Below are 13,400 nucleotides of genomic sequence, written 5' to 3' on the forward strand. Positions count from 1 at the left end.
AGGGTCACACAGTAGTCCGACCCAGACAGAAACTGTCACTTGCATACCTGATTTTTAACTTTTTCGGGCACAGAAAGAAAAAAAGGAACACAGCATAGTAATTTGTGTGCTTGGTACTGTACCTACACATGTCCACCTCATCATGTCTCCTCGGTTGTCCTTTAAAGAGACTCTGTATCTTAAAAAAAAAACCTCTAGGGGATACTTACTTTCGGAGGGGGAAGCCTCAGGGTCCCATTGAGGCTTCCCCGACCTCTGAAGTCAGCAGGAATCCAGCGCTGGCTTGACAAAATAAGATTTATTTACCTCTCCAGGATCCAGCATAGGTGCAGTAGCTGCTCTTCCTTCGGGTAAGGTGGAAATAGCCGAACCCGATCATATCCCCACTACAAAGAACTCGCGCCTGTGCAGTAGAGCGGATCCAATTGGGTTCGGCTATTTCCGCCTTAAACCGAACAGAAAGCCGCTAGTGTGCCTAGTGTGGGTAAATATTTACCTCGCCGCACTTTGGGGGTCCCGTGCAACGGAATGACGGACAAGGACGCGGAAGCCTCACTAGGACCCTGAGGCTTCCCCCTCCCGAGGTAAGTATCCCCTAGAGGGTTGTTTTTTTCCATTACAGATCCTCCTTAATGTAACAGAAGTCATTTTTAATTGAACATTTTGGGACCCCCCGACAAAGGGTGCCCCCGAAAAGTCCCGTAATGATATCTGATACCTGTCGTCTACAACAATAAATATTTGGAAGCCTCCCAAAAAAGCAAGCTAATTATGGCTGGCCATCAGTGTGACTTGAATCCGCCTTTATCCTTATGGTTAATGAACATCTCATTTCATTGCAGAGCTTCCTAATGAAACGCAGTGGCAACTCTCTGAACAAGGAGTGGAAGAAGAAGTATGTGACGCTGACCAGCAATGGCGTATTGCTCTACCATCCCAGCATTAATGTAAGTGCATTCTGGAGCCTGTCCGGCATGCAAGACTGGAATCATTTCTATCATGTTCTAAATCTTCTAGTCATTGTGATCACTGTGTGGTATGATTAGAGGTATGTTCATTCAGCCCTTTTCTTTGTATTTTACAGCAAATTTTATGCCAGTTAAGTTTGAGCCCATAAACGTATTCAATAGAAAACATATTTTATATGTATATCAGGGATGATCAATGAGATGCAAATACTTCCAAAATTATGCACATTTTTATGCAAATATATGCAGTTTGAAAAAGGACCAAACTGCATACAAGTGCATAAAAAGTTGCTTACATTTGCATCAACTCATAAGAATTTGCATATCTTTGATTATCCCTAATGTATTTATGTGGATGAAGGTGCCTCAACATAAAACAATTGTTAGAAACAGCCTCCCCTAATGTCGGTATATGACCAGGAAAATGGTGGGGAAAAAAAGTGTATGTATGCATTAAGATTATGCAGGTCGCAGACAATTCCTGCTTCCTGGGGTCAATTCAAGTATCTGGAGATAGCAAAAAGCTAGCTAGAAATGCCTGTATCATCCGTCCACACTTTATATTCCTCCCTTTCTCTCTTGCGGGAGTGTATTGTAGAGAGTGGTTGTTTTATTTGTCCTCGAGTTCCTTTTGTGGGATAGTGACCTACTATACCACCTAGGAATACCATATACCCGAGTGAAGACGGGCCACCTAGGAATACCATATACCCGAGTGAAGACGGGCCACCTAGGAATACCATATACCAGAGTGAAGACGGGCCACCTAGGAATACCATCTACCCGAGTGAAGACGGACTTTCTCCATAAAGCTTTTTTTTCCATTACTACCCTATACGTGGCTCCTGGAGTTGTCTGCTGTTTTTAATTTCTCTGTAGGGCACACGGGTTCTTTTAGATCAGCCCCAGTATGTTCTGTATATGGGCATTCATATAACTAATATTCATTTTTTGTTAGATTTTAAGGGCTGGAACCCACAGGAGCGCTTTTGGCAGCGTTTTGGCAGCACTGCAATACGCTAGCAGTTTGCCAAAACGCTGGGCTAATGTTAATGGATGGGGCAACTTCCACAGGAGCGTTTGCGTTTCCCAGAAACGCAAACGCAGGACCTGCAGCATTTTGGGAGCGTTAGCGCTTCAATGTAAAGTATTGAAACGCTAGCAGAAACGCTCAGCAAAACCTAAACTGAGCGGTTTTGCTAGCGTTTTGCGGTTCAGCACACTGTAACAAAATGAAAAATAATTCACAGGACCAATCAGGATAAAAACGCAAAACGCAAAACGCTAGGCACCCGCTGGGGAAAAAAATACAATGTTGCAAAACATGACCAAAAACGCGCATGAATCCGCTTGCAAACCGCTCAGACAAAACGCTAGCGGTTGCGTTTTGCGTTTGCGGTTTTCAGTGGGTTCTAGGCCTCAATGTCCGCTACATCCCAAATGAAATTTCATAGCAGGCTGTGAGTGGGTGTCTGCACTGCATGACAAAATGAGATAAGTCAGAGTTTTCCCCTCATCTCCTGCTGTGTTCAAATATGTCCTTTAATGTCCATTGACTTACCTTTAAAGCTAATCTGTGGTATTTTGAAACAAACTGCTTTATTTATAATATTTTATATTTTGCTCATTTAAAAAAAGAGTTTCAAAAAGTTTCAAAAATAAGAATACATTCTCATTAGTGTGTGGTGTTGACAAGGCACCAAGATATAACTGTGTGCTCAGAAACTAGATGCCAGGGATGATCAATGAGATGCAAATAGTTCCGAGTTCATGCAGATTAATGTCATTTTTATGCAAATATATGCAGCTTAAAAATGGACCAATCAAGTCCCACCCAGGTTCAAATTGATTTGTCTGTTTTCAAGCTGCAAAAATATGCATAATTATTTACATTCATCAGCATGAACACGGAGGAAATATTTGCATTTCATTGATTATCACTTACTGTATGCCATGCCTTTTAGGATAAAACTATCTGTCATGGTAGGTACAAAGTAATGGGAGGTACATAGTAATGGGACTAAAGGTGGCCATTTCTCCCTTTTTTTTTTAATAAAAACAATCAAATAAGAAATCTAAAAGAAACTTTTTTTCAGTCATCCATTTTTCATTTTATTTTTTCAATAAAAATGTGATCGCATGTGTTTGAAAAATCAGATAGAAAATATAAAAACCAAAAGTTTTATTTTACCGTTTTTTATTTTTGGAAAAATTGATCATAAGTTGGGTTTATTGGTTCGATTTATCTTATTATTTGTTCAAGTGAAATAATTGATCAGATTTCTCTGGTCGAAAAAAAAAAATAACACCCTAAATGATGGAATCGTGTATGGCCACCGTATGATTGGCTGCATGGGAAAATACATTTTTGTACAAAGGCGGTGGTCATTATAACTACTGGAAAGTACTTTTTGGAAAGGTATGGAATTTTAAAAAGACATACAGAGCAGCGCATAGATCTTTATACATACAGCTTCACCCCAAAGTAATTCTTTTCATACCACTTCTCCTGTAGCGAAGCATTTCAGTGCATCTGTAAAGATATGTTTATACTATGTACCTTACTACTGTACCTTACTGTAGTAATCTGTGTCCTGTGCAATCATATTACACTACATGCTGATTACTGCAGAGGAAGAAACCAGGGCCAATATGCAATTAATTAATGCATATTATATCCTAGGTGATATTTTTTAACTTGTCAATAAAATGCCTTATAAGCCACCTTATAAGCTGTTTTTTAAGTTGAAAAGTGCTAGAAAATTATTTTAGATAGAAGATAAAAAAATGATCTCCTAGGAAAAACTCAGATGGTGATAACAGCTCAAGCATGACCTAACTGAGCAGCACACAAGCAAAGAAGAAACGGAGGTCATTTTATTAGCGTCCAGAGAAAATGTGGTTACTTACCAATTTCATTGGCTCCTGACCCTGTGATCACTTTGAACCAATCCCAATGATCACAGCAGAATTCTGGCAAAACAACTGTGGTCCTTAAAGCACCAACCCAGCAAAAAAAAGTAGGCAGTTAAAATCTGACAGAATCGACAGGTTTTGACTAGTGCATCTCCTCATGGGGGATTCTCAGGGTTTTCTTTGTTTTCCAAAAGAATTTTCTGAACAGCAGTTTAACTGCCAAAATAAGCTACCAGCCCGTCTCCCTACTCACTTGCACACTATTTTGTCAGTTAAACTTGGCAACTGGCGTTTAGGAAAAACAAAAAAAAAACCCTGAGAAGATGGTCTAGTCCAATACCTGTCGGGTCTATTAGATTTTAACAGCTTACTTTAAAGGACCACTCCAGCGAAAAAAGAAAGCATTTAAAATCTGACAGAACTGACAGGTTTTGGACTAGTCCATCTCCTCATGGGGGGGGGGGGGTTATCTAGGCCTTCTTTCTTTTCATAAGCAATTCCTGAATGGAAGTTGCTAAGTCTAACTGACAAACTAGCTGTGTAATATGTTGACACTTTATAAATACAATCAATAAAATAGTCTGCAAGTGAGAAGTGAGGCTGGCTGGTATCTTATAGTTTGGCAGTTAAACTGCTTTTCAGGAAAGAATTATGAAAACACTATGACTTCCCCATGCGGAGATGGACTATTCTAAAACCTGACCAGACGCGTATCTGGAGGGATGCAGACATGACACGTGCCCCAGGCGACCTCCCTCTTCAATCATCAGGGGGGGAGTAACAATCATCCAGCAGCCTGCCCGTCTCAGCCTTTGTCATATATCTACATTACAAGCTTTTGAGAGTTGAGCTCCAAAGTTTTCCCTCACTCCCTAATAGCGAGCATGCCTCAGTCCCTGGAGATAGCAGCAGAAGCTCCTGGTCTGGAGATTACAAGATCTCACATCCATTCAGCTCTGCCATTCACACATTCCTCAGCCTTATCTCAGTGTGCTGTTTACTTACTTTTATTTATGACACTCTCTGCACTTTAACCATTATGCTGCTGGCATCTCTGTGGCCAGATTTAACAACCTCTCTCTTGTACAGTGTACCTCAGTTATTAAAATGCATTATATTTCTAGCTCAGTACCTATCTACTGATATTTAATAGGTTGTCAGGCTTTTATTATGTTATAACCATCACTGTAAATGTGTCATTGCTTTCATTAATATGAGAGTGGTGGCTGCCAAATGTATTTCCTTTTAAACAATACAGTTGCCTGGAAATCCTGCTGATCCTTCTGGTCACTAGGGTCTAAATCACACACCTGAAACATGCATGCAGCTAATCTTTTCAGATGTGTCATAGGGTACGTACAGACATACGATAACGATCGTTCGTTCTGAACGATGAACGATGTTAAAGGAGGTATCGGACGATGATCGTTTGAAGAAAGGCTACTTTGAACATCGTTCGTGTACGAACGATCTTGGAACGAGCGTTGCGTGCGCAACATGATGTATAAACTGATTTCAAACACAAGTGTCAAAAAGAACTGTTTGAGCATGTGCAAAGCTTTGAGAACAAACGATCAACGACCGATCGTTGTACAGACATTACTTTTTGAACGATGGTCGTTGAAAAAGATCTGGCAGAATGGATCGTTCTTTACCAACGACATATCTCGTTGGTCGGTCGTTTTAATGATCGTTTGTGCACTTTTTACAAACGATCGTCGGGCAATGCCGTCGGTAACGATCGTTTCAAACGACTATAGTCGCATGTCTGTACGCACCCATAGACATTTGATCTGCATACTAGCAGGGATCACACTTGTTTTTCAGTTTTCAACTCGGCTTTTTCTGCGCACATTTTCTGCACACCAAGTGTGTTTCTATGCAGAAAAATGTGTGCTTTTTTCACAACGGCTAATGTAATTGATACAGAAAACTGACAAAATGTGCACAATTATCATGCAGTTAGAAAAACACATTAAGGCCTAGTGCACACCGTAGCGTTTCCACTGCGGTTTGCGATCTGCTTGCGGGTGCGGATCTGCTAGGGTAATGTATTTCAATGGGCTGGTGCACACCAGAGCGGGAGGCGTTTTGCAGAAACGCATACTCCCGGGCTGCTGCAGATTTTGGATTGCGGATGCGTTTCTGCCTCAATGTTAGGTATAGGAAAACCGCAAACCGCTCTGAAAAACGGCACTTCAGAGTGGTTTGCCGGCGTTTTTTGTTACAGTAGCTGTTCAGTAACAGCTTTACTGTAACAATACATGAAATCTACTACACCAAAAGCACTACACAAAACCGCAAAACGCTAGCTGAAACGCTGCAGAAAAATAAGAAAAAGCGTTTCAAAATCTGCTAGCATTTTGCGGATCTGCTAGCGGTTTTTGGTGTGCACTAGGCCTCTGTGTGCACTAGCCCTTGATTAACATGAGTTTTCAGTTTTTCTGTGCAGAAAACGCGCATGAAAACAGTCAAGTATGTTCCCTGTCTTAAAGTATTAGAGGCAGAGGATCAGAAGGATAGCCTCATTTATTCCACAGTGACTGTTACATTCTGGTATTTGTGTGTGAGCGTGTGTGTTCTGAATGCATGAAGGGGTTACCCTATCCAAAAAGGTTAGACAGGATGCTGTTGATTGTAGGTGTGTGTGTGTGTGTGGGGGGGGGGGGCTGGGGGGCGCAATTTTAGTATTTGCCATGGGCACTGTCTTGCCTAGATACGCCATTGAACCTGACGGTTCTATCAGATTTTAACAGCTTACTTTTTTTCACTGGAGTGGTTCTTTAAGGAGCCAGAGCCTGCCAGTAATAAAAGGGTTAAAAACATTTTCACATTAAGGTCATCATTGGCACCCTCCATACTTCTCTCATAAATGAATGAAATAACGTTTGTATTCTGTTTGTGTTCTGCAGGACTACTTACACAGCACACATGGAAAAGAGATGGACCTTCTAAGGACAACAGTGAAAGTTCCGGGGAAGAGACCCCCGAGAGCTATCTCGTCCTGCGGCCCATCTGCCAGCATTAACGGGCTATTAAAAGATGTGAGCAGTCCTACGATGCCAGAAACACCAAGTAACAAGCCTCAAACAACAAGTGAGTATGGCTGGCAAGCAATGGATAGCTTTGTATTAGGATTTAAGTTTTGGGTCAGTAAACCACATGTGCAAGTACTTATTGCTGCTTGTGTACCAGAACTCACGGAAAACTAAACCATGTAAGTTAGTGTGACCAGGTAATAGATTTGTAAGACTGATTTGCTGTAATCATTTCCTGTTCAAGCACATGAACATGTTTAGCAAATCAGAATTTACAAATCCATCACCTGATCAAACTGATCACATGCTCCTCTATGAGTTGTGGAACATGAGCAGAATTACAAGTGTCTTCCTCTGAATGAGAACCTGATTGTTGGTAAATCTTGGGAACACTTATCTACTGTATGTATGATGGTTGGCATATCATAGTCAGATGCTATTGAATTTCACAATCTAAAACAGCTGCGCACTAATGTTCCCATGAAGAAAACTCCTCTTATGTAAATCACAAGCTCAGTTCCAGTTTTCCATCAAATGAACAATCTTGCTCCTGCAGTCAGCTACCACTGTTTCCGCTTTGGTACGACACCACCACCACACCCCAAGCTGTGGGCACTCACCGCATCATATTGACCCTCTATTAGATGGGTCTCCAGCGCCTATAGGGTCATATGGCCGCCCCCTGCCTTCTCGAGCAACTCTTGTCCACCACTTCAACCTTTCTCATGGGATCATCACACCTCAAAAGATAATATTCGGAACAACCATAGCGTAAAACCATAAAAACTATTTATTATTAAAAGAAATTTGCACTCACAAGCATGGAGGTTTTCATAGGGCACAGAGTTTTTGTGGGCTCTACCCAAATCGATGGCCGCTGGGTGGGCTTTGTTGCGCTGGTATGGTCATCTCCTCCCGGCGTCCCCCTCTGTCTCCACGTCCCTCCTTGGCCACATGTTTTACTAGTTTCGACGCTACGTGCGACTCATCAGAAGCATGTGCGGCCATTACTCTTACTTTCTAATATACGCTTTACCTCTTCCTCTTCCGTTTACTCCTCCCTCCCCTCCCCGCATGTGACCTCCTCTCACTTGTCATCATACGGGTCTCCCAAGTATTACCAGTCCCGGGTGTAGAAGCGTAAATGCCATCCGTCATATGACGCTACTTGGCACACGCCTCTTTCCCTTCCCGATTGGTTGCAGCGAATATGGCGTTGCCATGGGCACGCGTACGCATCCATACTGACGCCTACTTCCAATCCCCGCTGTAGGACGCGCATGCGTCCCACCCAACGCCCACCGCGTCACTAGTATGGGCTCGCGCACGCGCCCACATCCAAGGAAAAGATGCTATTGAATGTCTATTGTCTATCCCTGTATCTCTGGGCATATATATATATATATATAAAATAGCTTAGTAATAAAGCTACAACATGACCAGAAATAAATATGATAAGTTGAAAAAAGGTCCTCCATTCTATGTGAGTGTTGTGTGAGTGTTGCTTCTGCTGCCTTAAAGGGAACTATGCACTATTTTGTAAAAATTCCTTAAACGTTAATTGTGTGGGCATTTGGGAGTGCAGGCATTTACTTACCTATGGGGGGCTGCTCAGTAACCCCCCCCCCATCTATATATTGAGGCCTCCATTATCTACGCCCCTGTACCGCAGTGTAGTCCTCTGTCCCAGACATCTGCAATGCATGTGAGGAAGCCTGATGCATGCAGAAGATGTAGTTCCCATTGATGTGATTACGTCTACTGGCCAGCAGATGCAACCACATCAATGAACAACATCTCACAGCAGGCATTGCGCCTCCTCAACATGCATTGCGGCTGCCAGGGACACGGTAAGTCACAGTGGGGATGGGGACACAGAAGATGGAGGCTTCCATATGGATGAAGCAGGGGGGGAAGGGGGGGCTACCGTAGGTAAGTGATTGCATGCTGCTCCCCAAAAACTCACACAATTAATAGAGATGGGCTGAACCTCCGATTTTAGGTTCTCTAACCTACCGCGAAAGCTCAGTTCGCGCAAACTTTCGCGAACCGCAATAGACTTCAATGGAGAGGCGAACTTGAAAATTTAGAAAAAAATTATGCTGGCTAGAAAAATGATGGAAAAGATGTTTCAAGCGGTCTAATACGTGGAGGGAGACACGGTTGAGTGGGATACACCTCAAAAGTCTCAATAAAAAACCTACATTTGACGCAAACCACTGTTTTAAGGTCAGAAATCACATTGAATGTTGAATTGCAGGCCTAAACTGCTTTACAACATCTTGCATGTGTATACATCTGTCAGGAAGTGCTTTACAACATCTTGCATGTGTATACATCTGTCAGGAAGTGCTTTACAACATCTTGCATGTGTATACATCTGTCAGGAAGTGCTTTACAACATCTTGCATGTGTATACATCTGTCAGGAAGTGCTTTACAACATCTTGCATGTGTATACATCTATCAGGAAGTGTAATTTCCTCCTTCCCTCCTCCTGAGGAGGAGGATCTTGTCTTCCAGGGATTTGTAGGATGTCAAAAGCACGCTCACATACATTGGCCAGGAATTGAACCCAGGTCAACTGCTTGAAGGGCAGCTATGGTCACCACTATACCACCAACGCTACAGGCTGAAAACAGCCTAGCTGGCCTGGGAAGGATGAGAAGCTAGGTGGCCATGCAACCATTCCTTCTAACCTAAAGCTTACTTGTGTCTTGCAACACATTGGCTTAAGACTTTACCAAATCCAATGCTCCAATATGGGGAAGCTTCTCTGTTTGCTGTTTTTTTGTTTTTGTTTTTTTAAGTGTGGTGTCACAGTTCACTCATCTCTTCAACTACAAGAAAGGCCCAGGAGTAGTCTTAGCTACCATAATATCTATGTTATGGCAGGGCCCTTATTACACTTTCTCTTACAGGGCTATGGAAACCGTTTTGCCCATGCGATTAAGCGAGGTGCAAAACATTTGTATACAATCTTCAAGTTTAAGAAGGGTACATTAGTTGAAATAGTTACACTACAATCTATGTTACTTTCTCTTAAGACTACTCCTGGGCCTTTCTTGTAGTTGAAGAGATGAGTGAACTGTGACACCACACTTAGAACAAAACAAAACAAAATACAGCAAACAGAGAAGCTTCCCCATATTGGAGCATTGAATTTGGTAAAGTCTTAAGCCAATGTGTTGTAAGACACAAGTAAGCTTTAGGTTAGCAGGAATGGTTGCATGGCCACCTAGCTTTTCATCCTTCCCAGGCCATCTAGGCTGGCTTCAACCTGTAGTGTTGGTGGTATAGTGGTGAGCATAGCTGCCCTCCAAGCAGTTGACCTGAGTTCGATTCCTGGCCAATGTATGTGAGCGTGCTTTTGACATCCTACAAATCCCTATAAGACAAGATCCTCCTCCTCCGGAGGGTAAGAGGAGGAAAAGGAGCTCTTGTGGGGTGCTATATAAGGAATAACAATCAGCCAGGAGCAAGCTAACAAGCCTACAAGAGCCTAACTAAGTTTCCCCTAGCAGAGTCTGTCAGCAGCTGTCCCTTCACTAATTACTGTAGGCAGACGAGTGAGTAAAACGGCCGGCGAACCTTGCCTTTTATAAGGGGGGGGCTCCAGGAGTGAGTGTAGTCTGTTAGGCGACAATGTGCCTGCTGACTGTGATGTAGAGGGTCAAAGTTGACCGTAATGGAGCATTATGGGGGCGAACTGAACTTCCGCAAAAGTTCGCCTTCGCCGGCGAACGCGCACCACCCAAAGTTCGCCTGGAACCGTTCACAGGCAAACCGTTCAGCCCATCTCTAACAATTAACAAACCTCCTTTAAGATTTTCACATAAGTGCTCAGTATACTTTAATTGCATCATTCCCACACTACTTCGTGCAAGGGGGAAGGCACAGTCTGAATCAGTCTGAGAAGTATGCAGCCTATAGCACACACAGCATATTGAAAAGGAAGTGACCAGTGTCTGTCCTCCTAACCAGATATTTTACAGTTGATTATTTGACATCAGCTAATCAAGGAGTTTATAGGACAGATAAAAACAAGCTCTGCAGCCCACACAGATCCAGGAAAACGTTCATATCAGGAATTGCCTGTTTGTCATGCTGATGTTGTTCAGCTTGTGAGTCACCTGTGTGGGGGAGTTACAGCACTGACCTTCACACTCCTCTTGGGTGAGTGACTCCGGGAGTAGTCCAGGCAGAGGTGCAGCAGGATCTGGACAAGGTTTTGTGTTTGCAGGAATTACCTATTAAGGGAATTTATAGTCATTTTAATTTCTTTAATTTTATATTTTGATTTCCGTAATAAAATATATTTTCTCTGGAAATTATAAAATCTTAAAGGGTACCTTAGATGGCCATTGTGGGGTTAATTATATACTTACCTGGGGCTTCCTCCAGCCCCATTAGGTGCGTGGGACTCTCCGGTCGTTCTTTTCTGCAGGAAATCCCCCCAGCTAGACATGGCCAGTCGTGCACTTCTGAGCATGAGCGGCCTGGCCGCACGTTTACCCCAGCTGCGCTCCGTACGGGAGTGTTCTGCACCTGCACAGGCGCAGGATGCTCCCGGATGCAAAAAACGCGAAGTGTGGTGTGTGCGAGGCCAGCCAGATTACTGGGACGATTTACTACACAACGGATTGGCCAGAGAGGATGACGATGGATCCCATGCACCTAATGAAAGTGCCTGGATAGTGTACTAGTTAAGGGCTCTGCCTCTGATGCAGGCGACTAGGGTTTGAATCTTGGTTCCTCCTGTTTAGTAAGTCAGCACCTATTTAGTAGGAGACCTTGGGCAAGACTCCCTAACACTGCTACTGCCTATAGAGCGTGTCCTAGTGGTTGCAGCTCTGGCACTTTCAGTCCAACAGGAGAAAAATGCAGTGCTGGGCGTAATGGAAAAAACTACGCTTACGGATCATTACGCGTAATTTTACGCTATTACGCATTACGGAATTACGCTTACGGCGTAGACATTCATTTACGGTACATGTCTGTAATTACGCATAGCCCTTACGCAATTACGCGTAAGAATACCGTAATTCAGGTTGTTACGTTATTGGCTTACGCGTAAATTCCTACTAGCAATTGATGCGTAAGGTCATGCTGCCAAGCGGAAAAGTTGACGCATGGATCAATGTTAGGTAGCCGCCGACTTTAAGGGTTAATAGCAAAGCCTCCTTAATTGCTTAGAGCCTCAAATTTGGAGAATATATTAAGGAGATCAGAAGGAATAAGAGGAAAAATTTTTTTTTCAAAAAGACCTTATAGTTTTTGAGAAAATCGATGTTAAAGTTTCAAAGGAAAAATATATACATTTAAAAACCCGCCGACTTTAACGGTTAATAGCAAAGCCTGCTTAAAATTTAGGAACACCAAATTCACAGGGTATATTAAGGTGATCAGTGGGAATAAGAGGAATTTTTTTTTTTTCAAAAAGACCTTATAGTTTTTGAGAAAATCGATTTTTAAGTTTCAAGGGCAAAAATGTCTTTTAAATGCGGAAAATGTCAGTTTTTTTTGCACAGGTAACAATAGTGTTTTATTTTCATAGATTCCCCCAAGTGGGAAGAGTTTTACTTACTTTGTTCTGAGTGTGGGAGATATTAAAAAAAACGACGTGGGGTCCCCCCTCCCAGACCTCTTTAACCCCTTGTCCCCCATGCAGACTGGGATAGCCAGAATGCGGAGCACCGGCCGTGTGGGGCTCCGCACCCTGACTATACCAGCCCGCATGGTCCATGGATTGGGGGGTCTCGGAAGGGGAGGGGCAGCCAAGCTTTCCCCTCCCCCTCCGAGCCCTTGTCCAATCCAAGGACAAGGGGCTCTTCTCCACCTCTGATGGGCGGTGGAGGTGGAGGCCGCGATTTCCTGGGTGGGGGGGGGGGGGGTTCATGGTGGCATCTGGGAGTCCCCTTTAAAAAGGGGTCCCCCAGATGCCCACCCCCCCTCCCAGGAGAAATGAGTATAGAGGTACTTGTACCCCTTACCCATTTCCTTTAAGAGTTAAAAGTAAATAAACACACAAACACATAGAAAAAGTATTTTAATTGAACAAAAAACATAACTACGAAAAAAGTCCTTTAATATTCTTAATTAACCATTAATACTTACCTGTCCCTTTAAAAGCCAGTTCCCACGCAATATCCTCGGAAATATACTAATCAGTTACAATGTAAAGAAGTTGTTACAATGTAACAACTTTGTTACTTTGTAACTCCACCGCACCCGACGTCACTCGCCGCTCACCCGCCGGCCGCCGCATACACGCTAAGTCCCCGCCGGCTCCCGCCGTCCACTCCGCCCACACCTGTCACCCATATACATGCTGGCACCCATGGGTGCCAGCATGTATATAGGTGACATGTGGGAGAGGCGGGGAGGGCAGCGGAGCCGGCGGGACTTAGCGTCCTACACACCCGACAGAGCTCTGAGCTATATAGCTCAGAGCTCTCTAAAGCATCTTTGTATTTGGG

At 43.3% G+C, this 13,400-nt stretch overlaps 1 protein-coding gene across 5 annotated transcripts in view; it reads left to right on the top strand.

The window, feature by feature from the left end:
- AGAP2 (ArfGAP with GTPase domain, ankyrin repeat and PH domain 2) overlaps window positions 1-13,400 on the top strand; it is a 419,192-nt gene that overhangs the window by 358,141 nt on the left and 47,651 nt on the right. For all 5 annotated transcript variants that reach the window (XM_068267414.1, XM_068267415.1, XM_068267410.1 and 2 more), the window contains exons 10-11: window positions 843-947; window positions 6,797-6,980. In XM_068267414.1, coding sequence (XP_068123515.1) covers window positions 843-947; window positions 6,797-6,980 — 289 coding nt within the window. The remainder of the gene's footprint in view (window positions 1-842; window positions 948-6,796; window positions 6,981-13,400) is intronic.

The sequence above is a fragment of the Hyperolius riggenbachi genome, chromosome 2, assembly GCF_040937935.1.
Source record: "Hyperolius riggenbachi isolate aHypRig1 chromosome 2, aHypRig1.pri, whole genome shotgun sequence".
NCBI classification, from domain to species: Eukaryota; Metazoa; Chordata; class Amphibia; order Anura; family Hyperoliidae; genus Hyperolius; species Hyperolius riggenbachi.